The following is a 23829-nucleotide window of genomic DNA, read 5'->3' on the forward strand; positions in this document are numbered from 1 at the left end:
CCAGTTTACCCGGTTTGCGGATAACTACTATCGAGGTCAGTCTCTGGTCTAGGGGAAGAATACCCCGTTCTAAGCTCTCGTCATACATGTTTTTCAGGTGTGGAGCGAACTTGAGGGCCATCCCTTTAAAGAATTCAATGGGAACTCCATTAGGTCCCATGGCCTTCCCAGAATTAATGGCATAAATGGCTTTACAAATTTCCTCCGCTGTTATGTCTGCGCCTAGGGCGTCTTTGTCAGAGTCCGATAACGTGGGCAGCGTCATTTCTTCTAGAAGCTGATGGGAGTCTTCAGGGGTGGATTTAGTCCTCGATGTATAGACGGCCTCCAGGTGGTTCGCAAATGTTTCTGCTACCTCCGCGGGATCTGTTATCTGTCTACCGTCTTCAAGTAAGATTTCAGGGACCCATCAAAGGTTTTTAAATGCTAATTGCTAACTATAACGTGCCTGAAACCTTGGGTTTTGACAGTGAATATATATTACCTACTGGCGGTCGCCAGTAGGTAGTTATAGTTAGGACCTATTATCCATAGAAAATTCACAACATTCTTTTTAGAATAACTTTGGCGCCGGTTGACGAATCTTTGCGAAATTTTCAAAACTCGTGGCCCGCTCCGGTCAGCTGCTACGCTGAAAGTCTGGGGGTGATTCGTCAAGCGGGGGCCGAGAAAAAAAGGGGGATCCGAAAACGTGTTTTCCCCATGCAATTTTCCATAGGGACCTTTAGTCGCAGCTACAGCCCGTACTGCTGAACGGACTTAACCCAATTTTGGCAGAAAGGTAGACCTTGGTTCAGAGCCGTGCCTTTTGCTTAAATAGTGTAAATCCGTTCAGTAGTTCCTGAGAAAATCAAAAGTAAAATCACATATATATCTGGGCGGAGCCTAACCACACAGATCTGATTGGCTGTCAGCACTTCATCCAAGAAGTGTTGGCAGCCATCTTGGGACCAATATACATGATAGCACCTCCTTAAAAAAGCATTGCAGTTAATAGAAGGTTTTAAGACTTTAGTTACATTATAAATCATTTGATGGTACCATACTCATTTTAGGAATTGTGGTATGTTCTAAGGTGATTTTACCATGTGAAAAAGACTTCTGCTGGGATATCATGAATCATGTTTGAGAGAAAACTATTTTCTCATGCTTTTCCCATAGGGGTTTGGAAGGTGATCTATAAGCTAAACTGTGAGCATATTTTCTGTAAATTCACATTATCGTAGTCATGTGAGAATGAAGTCTGACATTCTCAGTAAAACATGTACATCAAACAAGGGCAGAGACTGTCAGTTGATTCCTTTGTGTTCTACTGCAGCTTCCCAGAGTGTTCCAAAGAACATCTAGAGCGCTAACAGTCCTACTTGTGACAAACGAATGGCACACCTGAAGCCATCTTGATTGGAATAAAGTGGTAACTCTTAAAATATTTAATTTAAAAAGGAACAAAATGAGTGGCTTCATTTTGCCATAGAAAGTATGATTAGTGCTGCAGAAAGAAAAATTAGGGCACATTTTGAGTGACTTCTCAAATCCTCCATTTCATTAAAAAATTCTGACATGCAGACTGAAACATGCACTTTGAATACCAGCAGCAGACTTCCCTGGTGAGCAGCAGCTTTACTACAGTGATCTAATGAGCAACTAGAGTGGTAACATTCTGAATGTATGGAAAACGTATGACACATCTGAATGCCTTCTTGATGGAATCAAAGTAAAAAACTGAAAGTATTCCTACTGAGGAGACTGTAGTAAATGAGGAAATTAGGAAACTTCATAACAAATAAGTCTCCCTAGATTGCCACCAGAGACATAAGAGCCCAAATGTAGCACAAATATTCAGATGTAGCCCAAGTATAGCCCAATGACAGAATGTCCCAGAGTGTTCTAAAGAACAACTAGAGCGCTAACAGTCTTACGTATGAAAAAAGATGGCACACCTGAAGCCATCTTGATTGGAATAAAGTGGTAACACTCAAAACATTTAATTTGCAAAGGAACAAAACTAGGGGCTTCATTTTGCCATAGAAATTATGATTAGTGCTGCAGAAAGAAAAATTAGGGCACATTTTGACTTCTCAAATCCTCTTCTATTTCATAAAAAAATTCTGACATTCTGACAAAAGAGCAGTAGAGAGTAGTAGAGAGTGAGTAGTAGAAGGTGAGTCCACTCTGGAGTGGACAAACACAAACACATGTTCACACGTGTGCCCACATGTGATGGCTGCATGTGGGAGATTCCTGTCGGGTGAGGCCCAGGAACTGCGCACACGTAGCCTGGTGCAGAAGGGACTATACAGAGTTGGTTGGTTACCTGGAATAGACCTCATAATGTGGGGTACACATGTAGGGGAAGTCAGCGTGCTTTACTGTTTTGACTGTAGTGACACTCCAATACACTCCTATGGAAAAGGCTGTCTTAAGGATGCAGTTCCAGCTCCCTTTTGTCGACAGACTCCAGAGTTGCACCAATGTACACTGTAACCTGTGTGAAAAGAACAAGTCCAAAAGTATATCTGTACAGCTTATGGGTCATCCAGGAATGTCATGTTTCTCTGGCTCAGCACAGGATCAGAGCCCAGGCCTGTTGTCACCCTGCAGGTCTGGGCTGTTTACTTTTCCCTCCAGCTGCAGGAACAAAGGCCTCACCCATCAAAGAAAGCAATTAACAGTACTTAAGTCAACGCTGAAGATGGAAGGGACTGGGGAACTACTCTGCATCAATCAGCTAGCGGTCATCCTATGCCAGGAAGAGGGCCGGCCCAAGGCCACTCAACAAAGGAGGGAGTCCAGACCTCTGGAGCCAAGCCAGAGGGGGGGGGCTCCTTTGAAGATTTGCTGGGGGAAGGCTCTGGCAGTGTGGTCAGAAAGTGGTGGAGCTGAGACCCCCAGAGCACATGTGACAAGTGACTCCTGGGTGACACTTGAGCTATCCCAGAAGTCTGGGCAGGAGGTTGGAATAGAGGCAGAGAGGTGATGGGGCATATCAGGCTAGACCAGGGCCGCAGCCCTGCTTGACACTCCTGCCCCACTTAAAAGGTCCTCTGCAGGGGAGAGAGCTCTCTCTGATGTGCTTTTCTGCTGAAGACTGGGACTGGAGGCTGACGCCATGGACAGCCGGATGTAGAAACACCATCACTCTTCCCAGGACTAAGGGAATTAGATTGACCCCAGGACTAGTGGGGCATGGCCCAGGACCAGGGAAGCCGGCTCCCTTACTCCCCCTGGGGACCAGTTGGAGGAAAGACTGCACTCTGAGCAAGGAGAAGAAGGGGCCCAGAGGAAAACATGGCAAAGGGATGGAGCAGGGAGCCAGCGTGACATTCTTCCTACAAATGTGGCTTCTGCGAGGCCAGGATGCTTGAAGAGTGGGTTCCAGGTGGCAGGGGCTCACCATCGGGAGCAAAAGGAGACCAAAATAGTCATTAACGGCCCACCAGGGCTCGAGATGCGCTCTGGTGAAGTGTTGTGTCACCTTTTATGTATTTTCAATGGCCAAGCACATTGGGCTCCACCGCCGTACTTGATTTCTGCCTCCGGGGTCGACCAGGGCCTGGAGGTTGCTCTGAGAATCAAAATAACAAAGGGGAAGAGCCATTGTGCTTTATCCCCAAGGAGAAGGGGCCCAGGATCCCATCCGAGAAGCACCAAGTGGTGGAAGGGCAAATTCGCGCTCCCCTGTGGAAGAATGAGGCGGCCTAGGACCACATCCTTGGGCACAGAGGATCATTGCTGCTGGAAGTGCAATTTTGCTCCTATGTAGGAGGAGAAAGGGACCGAGGATCCCACACCCCAGGGCCCTGAGGATCGAGGAAGGCCGACAGCATAACACGCGTCTGCCAGCAGGAGCGGGCAGACCAGAGTTCAGTGCCAGTTCACGTGGCAGTACCAACATCTCCCAGGCATGCTAGACATTCTCTCTTGCAATGCTTTAGTTAAATAATGAGACTGAAAGCCACATGTGATCAAAATTTGCAAGCTTTACTGACCATATTAAGAGACTTCAGTTATGGGTATACGTGATGATTTGCATTTTTTCCCATAATGAAATGCTTGCTGAGCTAATGAAGTTAACAGCCACTCGCTTTGGTGCCAGTATTAAGATAAAGTGCTCTTACTCCAAGTTATGTTCAACCCTGTCATTTTGAGGTAGGATAATGTTTACACATGTGAGTTGTTATTTCAGACCCCCCACCACTCCTTGTAGGGAGTCTTGAGAATGATTACGCAAGGTCATCCAAAATTATTTCCATCTACTTGTGTATATTTCTAAATTACTGCATAGTATTGAGTAGTGTCTGTAATAAATGTACTCTTTTCATTTTTCACTAGAAAAAGCACCAACTCGGGGGGCGTGGCTTGCTGCCGATTAAGATGGCCGCAGCCTAGAAGAGCTTCGGGGACAGAGTTGATTCCCCTAACAATCCGCCACACAATCCGTGCACAGATCGCACCCTGAAGACCACCAAAACGGCCCAGAAACACCGGAGTCCCGATCGGTCTACCCTCGGGGCGTGAGCCGCCGCCAGAGCACCAGTGGGATCGGACGACGCGAGGCGGCCTACATGCGCAGTGGAAGCCGGGGACTGGCCTAAATATCGGGTCCGGCGTACGGCGCTCTACTGTTGGTTTGAGGAGCGCAATCGGCGGACTCAGTGGCAGACACTAACGGTGGTAGATGACGTGCTGATCTTCCTCCGCTTCCCCCCCCCACGATGCTCCGGCACTGTGGGGCGGACATCGGGGGAATGCATGCGACGCTGACTTTTGATCAAGCTGCAGCACGACTGTGGAGGCGGACGATCGTGCTGCCGGCCGCTGCTGCGATCCGCGGGGGGTCGATGCCCGCCCGGGATGGACTCTGGTCCGGGCTCTGGAAACAGCTGACGGGACGGAGCGGATCGCGGGAGAGGTGAGAGCGCCCGCCCGGTGCTGAGTGGGGACTGGAGAGCCCGGCAGGGACCTGGCCCCCAGCTACCAGGGAGCCCCATCTGCAGATGCTCCTTCTCTGGGGGACACAGCCCCAACTGCCTTGAACCTCATGATGGGAGCCACTCGAGTGGTCGTGGACTCTGAAAGACGGCACCTGGGGAGTGCGGTGTGGCCCGGGGCAACCTTCAGCCGCAATTACTAGAACCACGCCGGGGGGGCGCTGGCGCCGGGAGGAGCTGACCTAATCGGCGCCCGTAGCAAGTTGTAGACCTGCCCCACTGCACTGGGGACTCTTGGATGGACTCACTGCTACCTATGTACTGACTGCTTGCATACCCCGGGTGGCTGGCGGTGGACGTTCGGCTGAGTGTGGTGGCCCCCAGGACCCGCGTGTTTGCTGACGGTGTGGCCCTCTGCTTCAACGCATATCAGGTGACCCCACGGCGGGAAACCCGACAGGCCGTGCGGTTAAGGGAAAGCCCGCGGCTGGCGGCGGCGACTACCGACCAAGGTAAAGTACCCCAGACAAGTATGGGGGGCAGGGGCCCGCGCACAAACACCCAGGGCAAACTGGACAAATATGCCTACGCAAAGGAATCACCGGTTTTGCCGGACCGCAGAGACTCGCAAGAAAAAGCGACGGACAACGGGGGAGCGAATAAAGTAACGCTCGATGACATTATGGCCGCTCTCACTCAGGTGCAGTCCACAGTGGGCATCATTTCTACGGATATATCCTTCCTGCGGGCTGATTTCCAGAAAATGACCGCAAGGGTCACAGAAGTGGAACAAATAACGAAAATCCTGATTGGGGACACGGCCACATTGCTTCAAAAAGTTAACCACCTGGAGGCCGAAAATAAAATAATGGCGGCGAAGCTGGACGACCAGGAAGGGCGCTCTCGCCGAAATAACGTCCGAATCACGGGCATTCCCGAGAGTGAAGGGGGCTCAGCCATGGACCTATATGTTGAGGAACTCATTAAGACAAGACTCCAACCAAGGGGGCTATCCACCTTTTTCTCAGTTGAAAGGGCGCACAGGGTGCCAGGCGGCAAGCCTAAGCCAGGAGCGCCTCCCAGACCCGTACTGGCCCGAATTTTCAATTTCCGTGACCGGGACGCCATATTGCAAACAGCGAGAGTGGCCCCGCCGCATCCAAAACTCTGTGGTCTCCTTTTTTCCGGACTTCACAGCTGCAGTTATCAAACGTCGCAGGAGCTTCTTGGAGATCAAAAAGGATCTTCGGCGCAGAGAAATTGCCTATTCCATGCTATTCCCGGCGAAGTTGCGAGTCGTAGCCGATGGCAAAACTTGTTTTTTTGATCATCCTGAAGAGGCCCATGACTGGCTCGAGGGGTGGCGACGAGTGGACGGACACAAGCGGTCGGAGAGACGCCAGCAACAGCGACGGGTGGAGGAGGACCCCAGGGATCACGGATGAGCGCAGGAAGAAGACAACACGCACAGGTCGGATGTTGAAGACTGAAAGAGAGGAACATGGCTCACACGGATCACGCAGATCTGCAAAGACATAATCAGGGGAAACAATAGCGAAGTAATGGACACGCCACCGGATGGTATCCGATTATTGTGATCATCCTCATCTGATGAAAGGGTGGGCCGGGATCCGCGGGTGCAGGATCTGCAAGGCAGCTGCAGTAAGGTTTGAAAGAACAATGGTCTTCAAGGAGGGGATAGATTACGGCGTTCCTTGGACTTCTCACCCCCGAAACGCAAGTACTGTTACAGGGATTGGGCATGAAGCGCTCTGCAAAGTTGGGGTGGCAGGTAGTTTTAAGTCCGTCTAGCAGGGAGGGGGGTGAAGGGTATGGGTACGTTATTGTGGTTATGTTTGCTTTTGTTAGCATCTAATGCGCAGGCACTCAGGTACGGCACATTTTCAAATGAGGGTTGGCAATGGAACTGCTCACGTGAATCCGTTCTAATGATTACACATTCCAACAATTATGGCAACACCACACTTGCAGCCATCTGAGCGAGGGCAGATCTCTACCACACAGGTGAAGTCCCTATCACTAATGACGTGGAATGTACACAGCCTTGGGGCTCAAATTAAATGAGGTTTGGTATTACAGTGTCTTAAACGAAGTTCCACGGCTGTGGTCCTGTTGCAAGAGACGCACCTCACTGGTACTGCATGTCGGGCGTTAGACAAGTGGGGGTTCCGGATGGTTGCCCACTCAGAGTTTTTGTCGGGGTCCAGAGGGGTGGGTATCTTAGTACGAAAACAGTCACCACTCATAATACATAGAACGAAGACTGACACGGGCGGCCGTTTTGCGGCTCTAGTAAGTCAGTGGGAAGGACACCCTATCAATATAGTATCAGTATATGTTCCCCCGGCGCTACAGGCAGTCACGCTTCCGGCCCTTGGTGGCTTCCTCCTCGATCTCCCGGAGGGAGAACTACTGATTGGGGGAGACTTTAATGCCGTGGTGGATGTGACCGTAGACCGACACCCTGTGAGGGAGCGGACCTCGGGAGTGTCACACCTAGGGAGCTTTATGGAGGCACTAGGGCTTACGGCCGTCTGGCGGCATCGCCATCCCATGGCGCGCCAATTTACTTTTCAATCAGGGGTACATAACAGCTTGTCTAGAATAGACTACTTTCTCGCATCCCCAGAAAGCCTAAAACATGTGGACACAATTGAAATTCGACCTAGGGGTATTTCAGACCATTCACCAATTATCTTAACGTACACGTATCACCTGGGGGAACGGCGGCGAATTTTTCCCATACTCCCTGGATACTTGCGGGTTCCCAAGATCATGAAATCTATGCTCACCACGACACAACACTACTTCCAAGAAAACGTTGCATCGGTCCACTCTCCGACCAACCTATGGGAGGCCTATAAGACCGTACTCGAGAACAGGCCATCGCCTCTATAACAGGATATAGATGAGAACGGGAGCGGGAACTCACTGCTATAGAATCGGAACTACAGAAGGCTGACGCTCAACATTCTCAAAATCCAACTCCCGCCACGGCCCAAAAGCTTACGCCTCCAACAACTACATAGGGAACATCTGGGGGAGGTGACTAAACTCAGACTTTCGGCTACGAGGCATAAGATCTACGAGACCGGCGATAAAGCCGGGAAGCTTCTGCCGTGGCTCGATAAAAGGGAGCGAGACAGAAAGTGGTCAGCGCAGCTTCAAACGAGGGATAATTTAACAGAGACTAATCCACGTGCCATACTGCACATGCTAGCACAACATTTCCAGCAGGTTTACCCATCGCTGTCGGAAATGTCAGTGGAAGAGGCATTGACCTATGTAAAAGATATTGCAATGCTCAAACTTACACCAGAGATGGCCCTTACACTAGAAGCGGACCTTACGACCGACGAGCTACAGGCGGCGATTGGCTCCTTACTATCTGGGAAAGCACTAGGACCTAATGGTATCCCTGTGGAACTTTACAAAAGGTTGGCGGGGACAGTGGCCCCACACCTGCTAAATATGTACTGCGACAGTCTGAAGGCAGGCAAACTCCCGCAGGATCAACGCCTGGCCACAGTTGTGACGATCCCGAAACCCGGGAAACCCCCGGAGGACTGTGCTTCCTACCACCCCATTTCCTTAATCAATGCTGAAGCTAAAATACTAGCAAAAGTCCTTGCGCTCAGGCTTACCCCGCAGCTCACAACCCTGGTTCACCCGGACCAGTCCGGATTCATGCCCAATAGGAACACGACATTGAACTTGAGGCGTTTGCACGGAGTGATGGCACGCATGCTTTATCTTCAAGCGCCAGCAGTAATTCTGTCATTGGACGCCCGTATGGCGTTTGATATGGTGGAATGGCCCTTCTTGTTCACGGTACTGATGCATTTGGGCTTTGGCCCAAAGTTCTGTGCATGGGTACATCTTCTCTACACAAAGCCACTGGCCCACGTGGCGGCTAATGGGCATATATCCCATGACTTCCCACTGTCCCGGGGCACGCGTCAAGGCTGCCCGCTGTCGCTGCTATTGTTTGCGCTGGTCTTGGAACCACTAGCGGCATGGATCAGGTGGGAGCCCATGATCCGGGACTTGAGCTGGACGGCAGAATGGGAAGACCGCATCTCGTTGTACGCGGATGATGTTTTACTTTATTTGACTTCCCCTAGGCGATCCATTCTGGTACTCCTAAATATATGTGACCAGTTTGGTCGGGCATCAGGCTACACTATAAATTGATCCAAGTCGATACTTTTTGTGCTCCAGGGCCCGCCACCGCAACTTCCAAAGGACTGCCCACTGCAGATCTCGGAGGACGCCTTTAAGTATCTAGGTATTTATATCACGGCAGACCCGGACGAATTTTTTTTAAAAAAAATCTCATGCCTCACTTGGAACGTTTAAAAAGAGATGCAACTCATTGGGGGGCGTTGCCACTGACACTGCTGGGGAAGGCAGCGCTTTTTAAAATGATGGCGCTGCCTCGATTCTTGTATGCACTTGAAAATACAGCGTACTCAGTGCCACCTGCTTACTTTAAAAAAATAGTGGCTCAGGTTTCCGGGCTGCTGTGGGGGAACAAACCTGCACGCATAGCACAGCGCAAACTAACTAGAGGGTGGTACGACAGAGGCATTGCACTGCCCGACATACAGCTGTATTACTGGGCGGCCCAATTGAAAGTAATTAATCAGTGGATCCACGCTCCACAGGCGGATCCCGCTTTCAAGGCAGAAAGGCATGGGCTTGGGGTTGATGGCATGAGGTCTGCACTTTATAACAGGAAGAGTACATCAGTGCTACTCGGACCTACAAGGCAGACTGTCAACCTATGGCATGAAGCACACGCTAAATTAGGATGAAGGGAACGATAACCCAACTCACCCCTTTGTAGGATACGCAGCGGCTTGGTGGCTTGCGGCATTACAAAGGCTTTGATAAGTGGGACACAATTGGTATATCTACAGTGGGCGATATGTGGCATAAGGGGAGAGTAATTACATTTGAAAACCTTCAAGCGCAATATGAACTGGCGCCCTCTGAGAGCTTTAGATACCTGCAGATAAGGCATGCACTGCAGGCGGTTCTGCCACCTGGCACGGAGGTTCCTGAGGCCACCCCTCTGGAGGATAGGCTGCTGACAGACTGTATGTATAAACGGACTTCCTTTACCTACTGAAAATTAGTGAACAATTTACCTGACCCACACGTGGCCCTCAGGGAAAAGTGGTCCCGGGATGTGGGTGATTTCGAAGACTCCGAATGGCGGGAGGTGTTGGCCTCCCCACGGGAGGTGGGGATACCCTCGAGCCTTAAACTAGTGCAGCTCAAAATTCTACATAGAACCTTTTACACAAGATACACTCTCCACAAAATAGGGTCAGCACCACACCCGTACTGCTTGAGACGATCTGGGGAGGAGGGTACATTCTTCCATACTGTGTGGGAGTGCTCCAGGATAATGGAGTACTGGGTAAAAGTGATGAGGACCATATCACAGACGGTGGAGGTGTTGTTAGCTCCCGAACCTAGGGGATGTTTACTAAATATATGGGAACCGAACGATCTTTCACGCCCAGCACCGGAGTGGGCCACATTGGGGATAATGATAGCGAAGCACAACATCGCACAAAGATGGGGTGTGGGAGAGTCACCATCACTCACCGCCTGGTGTGGGGACCTTGATGCTGCCATGGTGGCCGAAAAAGCAGTATTTAAGAAAATGACGGGGAGTTGGGAATGTAATACATGGAATATTGTCTTTTGTTGTGATATATGTATATATATATATATATATATATATATATATATATATATATATATATATATATACACACACACACATATATATATATATAATGCTCTTAATATTTGTATACAATACCTGATTTACTTGTGCCTTGACGACAACTATAATAAAAAGTTTATTAAAAAAAAGAAAAAGCACCAACTGGACAATCATTTATTGAGTGTTATTATTGCACATCTGTGAATGGTGACCACTAGCCCACACCACCTCACTTGAGTAGGCCTTAGACTGCTACGCTTCACTACCCTGTGAGAGTCAAACACTACAATGGGTTGTTTGGTTTCCACTGAAGGATAAATGTAGACCCATTACTTGTGCAGGGTACACAACTAATGACTCATTTAAAGACAGTCATGATATGCAGCACTGTACAAGTAAACCCCTAATAAAGTAATAATCACTTATGTGCATTAATCACAGATCGTAAATTGCAGGCAGCACACAGTCTAAGATCTTACCTTACACCATTGCAAAGGCTAATGCTAGCTTCAGAGTCGCTATCATTCCTTATATAGCCATGATAATAACAGTGGTCCTATGGAAAAACACATTTCATTATATTAATTGATATAAGCATCATATTATTTCTAGCACAAATGATGCGCAAAAGAACATATAATACAAGTAAACACAAGGGAAGCACAAGAATCAATAGGGATCAAGGGTAATCCGCATTTTAAGGAATATGGGTCCCTAAGTAATCAGTTAAGAACCAATACTCTAGAGAGACAAATAATATCCAGGATTAGTCCAATTCTACGTATAACAATCTTTTTATTCCAAAATGTAACAATAAATTATATAAGATCAACCCCGCTGGGGTAATCCTCAACAAGTGTTAAAACCACGGAGAAAACAGGCAAATAACATTAAGTGACCATCAATACTGTACACAATGGGGGTCACTTATTCGTATAACAGAACACTGCTGCACACAAAAAACAAAAAGACACATTTATAGGGTCAGAGCGTTTTACTGTCTATGACGTTTTGATCCATAATCAATTCAGGATTATCATCAGGACAACAGAAATCTAAGCTGGATTGCATGAGTTCTAAAAAAATAAATTATACATAATAAACACTCATCGGAGCGTAACTTGGGCACTGTGTTTACAGAGCTCAGGCAGGAAATCTAGTGTGAATCGCCAGATTCAACAATATATGATACTCAAAGGAGAAATCCACGTACGGTAGATGCATCCATAATGCCTCAATAAGCTGTGCTGAGTAATCCAAAATATACACTATGTTCAAATCAATGTATAAATTCGCTAATATCTAGTATCAAGCTGGCAGAGGGACCCGACCGCAGGAGTGTGGAAGTGCAAAAGAACATAAGCATACATAGCGCATTATTCATACAGCACAAATATCACAAACCAGAGTGGATGCACAAATATACTGTTTTGTAATAGGTGAAAAGCAAATGCAACAGAGATATAGGAAAAGGTTATTTCCTTGTCTTTCAGAGTCTCCATTGTATGAATCTTCATTGAAGTCATAAACTTTAGAATAATTTCTAGAGGCAGGGACCAGAACACTGTCACCACATGTTAAAAGGCCCCTGTGAGTTTATTTGACTATCTGTATATGCAAAAACTTCAGTATCAAACTAGGTAGATTTTGGCTAACCTGTAGAAAAAGTAGTTTAATTTTAATCCCTTTTGTTTTTTATATTTCCGTTTGGATTTTTTAGACAAATTCATATCATATAGTTGGTTTAATGGACTCTGTTATTGAGTCATCCATTATCCTGACTCACTTGTGGAAGCCTATTTCTTGTCCACCCTTTTCCATAATTTATTGTCACGACTCACAGAAGGATAGATAAGGGTTTGGTAAATTAAGCACTTTCTAATATACAAGACTGTAATCTGGTACAATCCCACATATATACAACCTGAAGTAGCTACTATCCCTCTATTTTGCTAAAACAAGGCCATTTGATCCGATTATTATTTCAAAGATCTCACAATACTACTACTTAATGTGAACAGATTTATCCATTATATTAAACATACAAATCTTCTCATATATGGCATCAAATCACACACTCATGGGGGTTGTGGGCTGCCAAGATAACTAAGCAGATGTAACCACGTGTGGCTCCGCTGCATACACTTCCAATGTTTCTCCAGCCTCACCTGATACGATTGCCTGACTAGCCGTACCTGCCATGTCACAGAGTGGTTTTTGAGAACCGGTGGTGACTGATCAGACCAATGCCGATGCAGCCTGAAGGACGACCCCATGCACATCATCCCCAGCGGACCAGATGTACTCAAACGGGGTAGCCAATCTGATCCTGGCAGGGAAGACGACCCTCCCGACTAGAGTAAGCGCCGGTGAGTGAGGTGACAGGACTGAGAGTAAGCTTCTGGGCCCGCGACTGGGCCTACACTGTTAGCTGTCTCCTTCCAGTAGCTGCCATTTGCTGACCTTGAGGGGGAGTTGTGACATTGGGGCGGCAGCAGGGGTGCACGGTGGGGCAATTCTATGTCAGGACTGGAGGCGAGGATTATGCCTTCTTCCTTCACTTTATTCCACAGCAGCATGAAGGTAAACAAAAGACTACATTTCCCATGAACCACAGGGAAAGAGTAGTCTAAAAACAACATGGTAACAACCAATCAACAGGGAGCATCAACGTCCAATCCACGATGAGAGTGTCCCACATAGTCCTTTGCTAGTGTCCTCTCTTCCTCTTTCTTCGCTGCTCCGCAGCAAGATAAGTACCCTTTTTCTGTATAGTGCTTAAAGGGTTATAATTCAATGATAGCGCGTGATGTGACAATTGTTTCATGTAGATGCTTTCGTTATTGCCATAACTTTATTGTGGTTGTTGTGAGGAATTTCTGTATTTCGGAAGTAGTGGTCGCGCTTTAGCGTTGGTTTTCTCCTCGCTTTTGAGTTTTTCGTCATATTGCGCTTCAGCGCGTTGGTTTGTTTGTACGCCGCGGGGTCGAGGTTCTCCTCGTCCCTACGCGGCGCTTCGCTGGCTCGCTCTTGGTCCTCCCACCTCTAGAGGGCGCTGGGGGTCACGGGAGGCGCGTCGCGGGTTTGATTCTCTTCAGAGAATTCAAACGTCGCGTGCGCCAGTCCCGAGGAGCCCGGTCTGAGGTATACGCCCGCTTGGGGGTCTGTACCGGCGATCAGCGGTAAAATTAACCCGCGATCGGCCGTATTTCATACAGTACGCTCTGTTTGCTCAAAGAGCTGTAGGTGGACAGAGTCTAGTATTTGGCTCACAAAACGCCTCGTTAGAGGTCTTGTATTTTTTTTCCCTGCTCAGGGATTCTAAAAGGGGACCCAGCCCAGACCGGTGAGCATCCCTTGGCAGTGGGGTGTGTAATTTATAATCTTGTTGCCAGCAGTGGTCCGTGGGGGCTCGTCTCCCTGCGATTGCGGCTCTTTAGCTGCGCATCTGAATTGGCTGACACCCAGCCTCTGGTCCAAGGCCTGGTCACGGGCTATTAAACTGCCACTCCGCTTGCTGGGCTCATGGAGTACTACAACGAATTCCCGGAAGAGGAAGACCCTCTTGCGGAGCTGCCCTGGGGGGATGCATTTTATGAGGCTGTAGATTCCTCTATTTATCAGGCTGTGGGTCAGGTTATTTCCCCCCTGGAAGATAGGCTGTCACGCCAAATAAATGAGGCGTTTTCTCGCCTGGAACACCGCATGGGTTCCCATGCTGCCCTGCCTACTCCCTCGGTTCCCCTTCCCACAGGTTCCCCTCCGAGTAAGCGCCCTCGGGTGCCGGGAGTGGATGGCGACACTTTTGAGCGGTTGCGACAAGCTTTCCTAGACACGCAGACAGTCCATCCTAGGGTTGTTTCCCCCCTTCCCCCTCCTGCCCCTAGGGATGTGGGTCAGAGCACGTCAGGCGATCCAGACTCAGATCCTGGCCCTTCCAGGCCGTGGCTTCCTGCCCAACCTACTGTTCCCTCGATTACCTCAGACATGTTGGATCCGAACGAAATCATTCATCCCCGCTCTTCGGAGTGGGTTCCCGGGGATAAGGTGGCGGCTTATGTGGCGGAGCACATCCGTCGACCCTTAGAAAAGGAAGCCCGTAATTGCTTGCGGGCGGAGTGCCCTCGGCCCTCGCTGGAGGGTAAGGTAGCTCTCACCCCCGAGATTGACTCCAGGATGTTCACCTTTTTACAAAAATTCATCCGAGACCCCAAAAAAGGGATTGATAGGTCCTGGCGGGCTTGCCAGGACAAGCTCCTGGACGCCTTAGGGCCGGCTACCAAGATTTTAGATATGGCTGAAGAGGCCAAGGAGTCAGGCTCTATTATTTCCCCAGAAACCCTCTCCAATTGGGCTCAGAGGGTGGTCATTTTTCTGGGCAATGCCAACTGCGCTCTTTCTACCGAGCGCCGCAGATCCCTGCTCATAAAGATAGATCCCAAACTAGGGGACCTGGCGGATTCCGAGGCTGGCGCCGTGGCTCAGGGTGGCCTGTTTGGTGAGCCTTTCGTGAAGGAACTGGGCAAGTTCGTGAATACCTTCACTTCCCTCGACAGAGCTCAATCCACCATCAAGAAAGTCTTTCCCCGTGTTTTTCGCCGGGCCGGTCGAGGCAGGGGCCGCTCGGCCGGACGAGGTCACCAGCAGGGTAACCAGAGAGGCTCCGGTCAGGCGCAGGACCAGCCACGGTTTGGGAACTTCTACCCTACCAGAGGCCGCAGAGGCAAAGGAAGAGGATTCCGCGGTGGCTCCACCGCCTCCAACTCCGGTGAGTCTTCTCATGTTTTCCCCATCTCAGATAGGGGGGCGGTTGCGAAGTCATTTTCAGGCTTGGTTGTCCCTGACACACAATGCTTGGGTTCTCCAAACAGTAAGGGGGTTCCATATAGAATTTACAGGGTCCCCGGTTCAACGGTCAAGTCCCCGTCCCATTCAGTTTTCGGCTCCGGACGTCGCCCTAGTGGACGAGGAGGTCGCATCCCTCCTCCAAAAGGGCGCCATTCTTCCCGCCATCCGCCATTCCAGAGGTTTTTTAAGCAATATCTTCTTAGTGGACAAGACAGACGGCGGCAAGCGGCCCGTCATCAATTTAAGCGAGTTCAACGAATGGCTGGTTTATCGCCATTTCAAAATGGAGGGGATCCACCTCCTGAGGGATGTTTTACGACCCTGCGACTATATGGTGCGCCTAGATCTCAAGGACGCCTACCTGGTGATCCCGATTTTCCCTCCGCACAGGCGGTTTCTCCAGTTCTCCTGGCGCGACCAGGTTTACGAGTTTGCTTCCCTCCCGTTCGGCCTCTCGTCCGCCCCGTGGTGCTTCACCAAGGTCCTCAAACCGGTGGTGGAGTATTTGAGGGCAAGAGGGATCAGGATGATCGTGTACCTGGACGACCTCCTTTTGATGGCCTCTTGCCCGCGTCAACTGGAAGTCCATCTCCAGATGACGGTGGACCTCCTTCAAGGTCTTGGGTTTGTCATCAACCAGAACAAGTCTCTCTTACATCCGACCCAGTCGCTTACCTTTCTGGGTTTCGTGATCGACTCGCCCTCTTCCACTCTCAGCCTTCCGGCCAAAAAGATCTCCAAGATCAGGCACGAGTTGCGTCGTGTTTTGGCCAGGCAGAGGCTTTCCCTTCGTCAGCTCGCCCGCGCGGTCGGTCTTCTGTCGGCCTCCATTCAGGCCATATTTCCAGGCCCGCTTCATTACCGGGCTTTACAGCGCCTAAAGGCTTACTTTCTACGCAAAGGTTTCCCTTATTCGCACACGGTGGCTCTCACCCCAGAGGTGAGTGCCGAGATCCAGTGGTGGCTGGACCAAATGGAGGCCTGGAATGGCCGAGCGATTTTCGGGTCTGCCCCGGATCTGGTAATAGAGTCAGACGCCAGCCGGTTGGGCTGGGGTGCACGCTGCGGGGAGTTAACCACAGGAGGTTTGTGGTCTCCAGACAAACAGAAATTACACATAAATTGTCTGGAACTTTTGGCAGGTTCGTTTGCCGTACGGTGCTGGACGAAAGATTTGGTGCGGTCGTGTGTTCTGCTGAAAATGGACAACATTTCCGCAGTCAGATATGTGAACCACCTAGGGGGAACCAGGTCCAAGGCTCTCTCAGATCTAGCGGCGAGTTTTTGGCAATACTGCCTGGACAGCCAGATCTCAGTCACGGCAGAGTATCTCCCCGGCAGGGACAATCTAGAGGCGGACTTTCAATCCCGCCATTTCCGGGACCCCAGCATGTGGATGTTGGACGTGGACGTTTTTGTGGCTCTGAACGAGCTTTGGGGTCCGTTTTCAGCGGATCTGTTTGCGTCCAGGTTGGACCACCAGATTCCCCGGGTTTTCAGTTGGAGACCGGATCCGCTGGCGGCGGCCACGGACGCGTTCCTGCAGGATTGGAGCGCGGAGCAGGGATACGCGTTTCCTCCGTTCGCAATGATCACACGCTCTTCGGCGCAGGCTCGCAGGCAGAAAGCGGACCTGGTGATGGTCACTCCCCTTTGGAGGTCGCAAGTGTGGTTTCCAGTTCTTCTGGAACTTTCTTGGGATTTTCCAATCCTACTCCCCCAATTTCCCACTCTTCTCAAGAATCCCGACGGGGATCTTCACCCGCTAGTGTCAGCGGGGTCACTGTTTCTCATGGGGTGGCGGATTTCCGGGGTAGATGGGAAACCCCGGGACTTTCGCGAGCGGCTGAGAGCCTCATCTCAAAGGCCTGGGCGGACAGCACAGTTAAAAGATACAAGTCCACATGGAACAGGTGGGTCAGTTGGTGTATGCAACGGGGTTACGATCCCTTGGGCGCAGACGTGGTTCAAGTGGTGAATTTTTTGGCCCAACTAGCTTCTGAGGGTTTGGCCTACCGGTCCATTAATACCTTTAGGTCTGCTATTTCGTCGGGTCACACCCCGGTTAATGGAACGCCTGTAGGGGAACATCCATTAGTTTGCAGGTTGCTCCGAGGAGTGAGGCTCTCGTTACCCCCGGAACCTCGTTACTCCGCTTTGTGGGACGTGAATCTGGTCCTTAATCTTTTTCTCTCTTGGCAGCCTAACCAGTTTCTTTCTCGAAAGGAACTTTCAACAAAATTGGCAATGCTCCTTTGCTTGATCTCTTGCAGGAGAGTATCAGACGTGCGGGCTCTGGATATTTCCGGAAGGATGTTCACCCCTGACGGGGTGACCCATACCAGGGTAATCTCGTACCCGGCGTTCCCGGACTCGCCTAAGTTATGTGTGGTTCTGTGCCTAAAAGCTTATGAAGAGATGACGGAAGAATTCCGTCCCCCGGGTGAACGCCAGTTGCTCATTGCACTCCGGAAGCCCTTTAAAGCGGTTTCCTCACCCACCATTGCCAGGTGGGTTCGGTGGGTGATGCAGGAGGCTGGAATAAGCCTTCGGGATTTTGGAGCGCACTCCGCTCGCGGTGCAATGGCTTCGAAGGCGTTTGGCCTGGGTGCGCGTCTGGAGGATATCCTCAATGCTGCAGATTGGTCCTCGGACTCTACGTTTAAAAGGTTCTATTTCAAGCCTGTTCTGAATATGGCTCAGCTGGTTGTGGGAAAGCTTTGAACAAGCATAATCCTCGCCTCCAGTCCTGACATAGAATGAAAATTTTCCTAGCTAACGTAACGGAAAGTTTCAATTCTATTAAGGACTCGGAGGCGAGGATTATCCCGCCCTTTCACTCCTGGAGGAGATCCCTCCCCGTATGACAGTAAGTAGATGTTTTCCAGTGTTCATTGACAATTTCCTGATGCCTGTAACCTGCCTTGCTCCGTAACAGGGTTCCTTTGCGTTTCCTGGAATAATACATCTCTGTTATTTGCAGGTTCAGACGCTCAAAAACAGGATGTTTGAGGAGTGTGGGTCAGCTGTCGTCGCGCTCCGAAAGAGGAAGAGAGGACACTAGCAAAGGACTCTGTGGGACACTCATCGTGGATTGGACGTTGATGCTCCCTGTTGATTGGTTGTTACCATGTTGTTTTTAGACTACTCTTTCCCTGTGGTTCATGGGAAATGTAGTCTTTTGTTTACCTTCATGCTGCTGTGGAATAAAGTGAAGGAAGAAGGCATAATCCTCGCCTCCGAGTCCTTAATAGAATTGAAACTTTCCGTTACGTTAGCTAGGAAAATTTTCATTAGGCGCCCTACAATTTCCTTCTGAACTGAGGGGCTTGAACGACCGGCAGCGCCCCCTCCTAACCAGTGCTGCCACCTGCATCGAGTGCCTGAGTTTAAGATGGCACAGGACAGACACTCAGCACAGGTGCCTGCTGGTGGTATTGTCTTGTGATTCAGCAACGCCACAACCAGCGCTTGGGGATGTAATTTCCATCACAGGGGAGCCATATACTCAATGCATATGCTGGAGGAGATTGTGAGCCCATCAACATCCCTGGTTTGTGCTCCAGAACCAGCCTGACCTCAAGATGGCTGAGGAAAGAGACTCAAAGCCCTCTTGATGAGGCATACAAACAGACACTGCTACCTCTAACCATTCCTCGTCACTCAATGCCAGCATCCACAGAACACTGTTGTAGGGTTCCCTTTCCCCTCAACCAGTGACAGAAATGTGGCACATATGACTGGTTATAGGCTGCTAAACCAGAGCCATCGGTATGGGCTTGGTTGGCCAGATCTGAGAGTCCACTGAGGCCTATACATGAGGCAAGCTTTAGACTGGGATGGTCTAAGCTCAAAGAAAGCAATATAGACAGATCATCTATAGAAACCACAGGAAAGAACAGTATTGGTAAAAGAACAGCCACACAGCTTAACTTCTATATAGCCTTACTGCTCCGAGACCATGCACAATAACAAAACCCTGTACTAAAAGGAAGTGCTAAAGGAGTCCAAAGAAATTCTTGTGAATGTTCAAAAAAGATGGATATGGAAGCGTCCTTCTTAGATGCTCAAAAACAAATTGTTTAAATACAAAGTTTCCTTCTATTTATTCTTTCAGTAATTATCCAAAAGCAGCCCAGCCAACGTGTTTCGGCCCCAGAATGGGACTTCATCAGGGCTGAAAGCACAATAAAATATACATATATGTATAAAATAATGGAAATAAATATATAAACAAATTTATAAGACATGACCAATACAAATAATCCATCAAATTGACATTGCGAAATTACATCCAAACAGATCATGGCCCCCTGCACCCAACAAAAAACAAAGACGAAAACATATGTCATCCAATGCATCCCACTTGACACGTTTGATCTCACATTGATCATAGATTCCCAATGATATCATTATTAATGCTAGTAAATTGTTGTTCATAATAAACAATACATCCTATCCTATAATGAGCATATATGACAGAGTGCCTACATATCTGTTCAAAACATTACAAGCCAAGTATGTATTACATAATCAATAAGGCCCACAGAACATCCCACAGTTGTATTTTGTGTTTACAAAAAATTCCTGCTAACTTGTACCTCGTTAAAAATATTACTATTTCATATCTTGCTCCTTACTAAACATCACAAATGGTATAAAATAATTTTACAGTTTAAGTTTACAGTTCCCATTCAAAAAATGTTTGTATATTTTTGTTTCTTTCTAAATAGCGTCATAATTTATACACAAACCAATCTAACATCATAATTAATGTAGAGAATTAAAGATCATGATCCCCCACTCTCTTCTATTCAATTTTTCTGATGAATCATCACCCACAATATACATCAAACAACGGTCATGTTTCCTGTTCCTCAGTAGGACCTATAGGAACAGAATAATGACAAGGTATAATATCAGAACATTGCTTTCAATATTCCCGGTAATATCATGTCAGCTATGATAGAGAAGATGACCTAGCATTCTAGTTAAAAGCAAATATTACCATATTTAATATAACCAACTAGCGAGAAGACCAATCTCCCCACTAACGTTCCCTTAGCCCGTAGCATTATGAAAAGTCCACTTGTGCATTATTGAATAAGTTACTTACCTTCGGTAACGATGTATCTGCAAGAAACATTAGTTAGTTAGATTCCTCACCTTAGAATATCCCCAGGCGTCAGACTGGATCCGGAAGATTTTTCGTCAGCAATACCCCTTGCGCGTCGCTAGGCGTCGTCTGCGGCTCCGCGTCCGTCGTCGGCGTCGTGCGCCGGAATGACGTCGTCGGAGTACTTAGACGCCGCCCTCGCGCGCTGACGTCAGTTCTTGTACATAGCTTTCCGCGCCAGGAACGCAGAGCCATGCAAAGACCGACACTGGTGCCAAAAATAAAATCTAGGGGCCTGAAAAGGCTAACCTTAACCCTAGATGTCAGTTCGCAGAACGGGGAGGATGGGTGGGTCGGTGAGGAATCTAACTAACTAATGTTTCTTACAGATACATCGTTACCGAAGGTAAGTAACTTGTTCATCTGAAAGAAACACGTTAGTTAGATTCCTCACCTTAGAATAGATACCCAAGCAATACCATCCCCGGTGGTGGGTCTGCGAACCAAGATCACACCAGAAAGTCCTGGAGGACAGAACGGCCAAAGAAGCCATCCCTCCGGACTTGACTGACAAGGCAATAATGCCTGGCAAACGTGTGTAGCGAAGCCCACGTTGCCGCCTGACAGATGTCCTGCAAAGGGACACCCCGTCCCAAAGCAGTGGTAGCCGCCGTGGCCCGAGTAGAATGGGCGCGCAGCCCAACAGGAGGGTCCTTTTTTGCCAAAGAGTAACAAATTTTGATGCACAAAACGACCCACCGAGAGATGGTCCGTTTGTGCACAGCTTTTCCCTTCTTAGCACCCACGTATCCAACGAAAAGTTGGTCGTCCACCCGGAACTGCTTTGTGCGGTCCAGATAAAAGGAGAGCGCACGTTTTGGGTCCAGACGGTGGAGCCTCTCTTCCTCTTTGGAAGGATGCGGAGGCGGAAAGAAGGTGGGCAAGGTGACAGACTGCCCAAGATGAAATGGAGTCACCACTTTCGGAAGAAAGGAGGGACGAGGCCGAAGGACAACCTTGTCCGGATGAACAGAGAGAAAAGGAGGCTTTGAAGATAAAGCCTGGAGCTCACTCACCCGTCTAGCCGAGGTGATGGCTACCAGAAAAGCAGTCTTAAGCGTCAGCAGACGAAGAGGACAATTATGAAGAGGCTCAAAGGGAGCGCACATTAGAAATGTGAGAACAAGATTCAAGTCCCACTGAGGCATTACAAAAGGGACAGGAGGGAACGTGTGAGTAATGCCCTTTAGAAAACGTGTAACTACAGGGGACTTGAAAAGAGAAGGCTGATCAGGAAGCCGCAAGAAGGCAGAGATGGCAGCAAGATAACCTTTCAGGGTGCCCAGGGCAGAGCCCTGCCGGGCCAAAGAAAGAAGAAACAGTAGAACCTCAGAAAGAGGGGCGGAAAGGGGATCCACAGCCTTTGCTGTGCACCATGCCACAAATTTGTTCCACCGGCAGGCGTATACCGTCTTTGTGGAGGGACGCCTGGCTGCCAGAATGATATCACAGACTTCAGGAGGCAAGTCAAATGGCATCAACTGCCGCCGCTCAATCTCCACGCATGGAGGTGGAGGCTGGACAGGTTCGGGTGGAGGACCGTCCCCTGCTGCTGCGACAGAAGATCCTCCCGAAGGGGCAGACGTATCGGAGGATCGGTCAACATACTGAGTAGCTCGGGATACCAGTACCTTCGTGCCCAATCCGGAGCCACCAAGATGACTTGGGCCCGGTCGTGCCTGATCTTCTTCAGCACTCTGGGCAGAAGTGGTATAGGCGGAAAGGCATACAACAGACCGCAACTCCACTCGTGACGAAAAGCGTCGCCGAGCGAACGCCGCCTTGGAAATTCCAACGCGCAGAACTGCTGAAATTGCGCGTTCTCTTCGGTGGCGAATAGATCTAACCAAGGCTCTCCCCACTGCTGAAAGAGACCTTGCGCCACTTCGGAGTTCAGACGCCAATCGTGATCCATCATGCACCGGCGGCTGAGTTCGTCTGCTCTGGCGTTCAGAGAGCCCGCCAGATGTTGAACACTAGGGTGACGCCCTGGTGTTCCAGCCACGTCAAGAGGCGCAGAGCCTCCTGACAAAGGGTCCACGACCCCACCCCGCCCTGTTTGTTGCAATACCACATGGCGGTGGTGTTGTCCGTGAACACCTGCACAACACTTCCCCTGACAGAGGGAAAGAAGGCTTTCAGTGCAAGTCGGATCGCTCTCAACTCCAACAGGTTGATGTGGAGACTAAACTCCGCCGGAGACCAGAGGCCTCTGATCTCCGCCTCTCCCATATGGCCACCCCATCCCAGGAGGGACGCATCCGTCACTACGACATGCTCCGGTTGGGGAAGGGAGAGGCTCTTGCCCTTGACCCAATCGCGGTCCGTGAGCCACCACTGCAACTGTTGTGCAGTGCCCTCCGAGATCAAGACATGGTCGGACAGGTTGCCGTGATGCTGGGCCCACTGAAACTTCAGGTCCCACTGCAGAGCCCGCATGCGCCGCCTGGCGTGATGCACTAGTAGGATGCAGGAGGCCATCAGCCCCAGAAGCCGCAACACTAGCCTGACCGAAACCCAGGATAGAGGCCGAAAGATGGGAATCAGGGCCTGAATATCCCGGACCCGCTGTTCCGGCGGATAGACCCGGAACTGCGCCGAATCGAGAACCGCTCCGATGAAGAGGAGCTTCTGAGAGGGACTCAGGTGTGACTTCGGCACGTTGATGGAAAATCCCAGCAAATGCAGGAGATCCGCCGTAGTCTGGAGGTGGGAGACGACTGTCTGGGGCGAGCCCGCCTTCAACAACCAGTCGTCGAGATAGGGGAAGACTGGAACCCCTGATCTGCGCAGATGAGCTGCGACCACCGCCATCACTTTCGTGAACACCCGAGGGGCACTGGTGAGGCCGAAGGGGAGCACGGTAAACTGAAAGTGCTCTAGGCCCACCGTGAACCGCAGGTAACGCCGGTGGGCCGGCAGGACGGGAATGTGGAAATATGCGTCCTGCAAGTCCAACGCTACCATCCAGTCTCCAGGGTCCACGGCAGCTAGAACCTGAGCCAAAGTTAACATCTTGAACCTTTACTTCCGGAGGAAGGCGATGACGTTCCGGAGGTCCAAGATAGGGCGTAGGCCCCCCTTGCCCTTCTTGGGAACCAGAAAGTAGT

At 49.7% G+C, this 23829-nt stretch overlaps 1 protein-coding gene across 1 annotated transcript in view; it reads right to left on the bottom strand.

The window, feature by feature from the left end:
• LOC146784506 (zinc metalloproteinase-disintegrin-like VLAIP-B) overlaps window positions 1-23829 on the bottom strand; it is a 3216124-nt gene that overhangs the window by 3038973 nt on the left and 153322 nt on the right. Inside the window, exon 5 of the mRNA XM_085632968.1 lies at window positions 11175-11251. Coding sequence (XP_085489094.1) covers window positions 11175-11251 — 77 coding nt within the window. The remainder of the gene's footprint in view (window positions 1-11174; window positions 11252-23829) is intronic.

The sequence above is a fragment of the Triturus cristatus genome, chromosome 11 (assembly GCF_964204655.1).
Source record: "Triturus cristatus chromosome 11, aTriCri1.1, whole genome shotgun sequence".
NCBI lineage: Eukaryota > Metazoa > Chordata > Amphibia > Caudata > Salamandridae > Triturus > Triturus cristatus.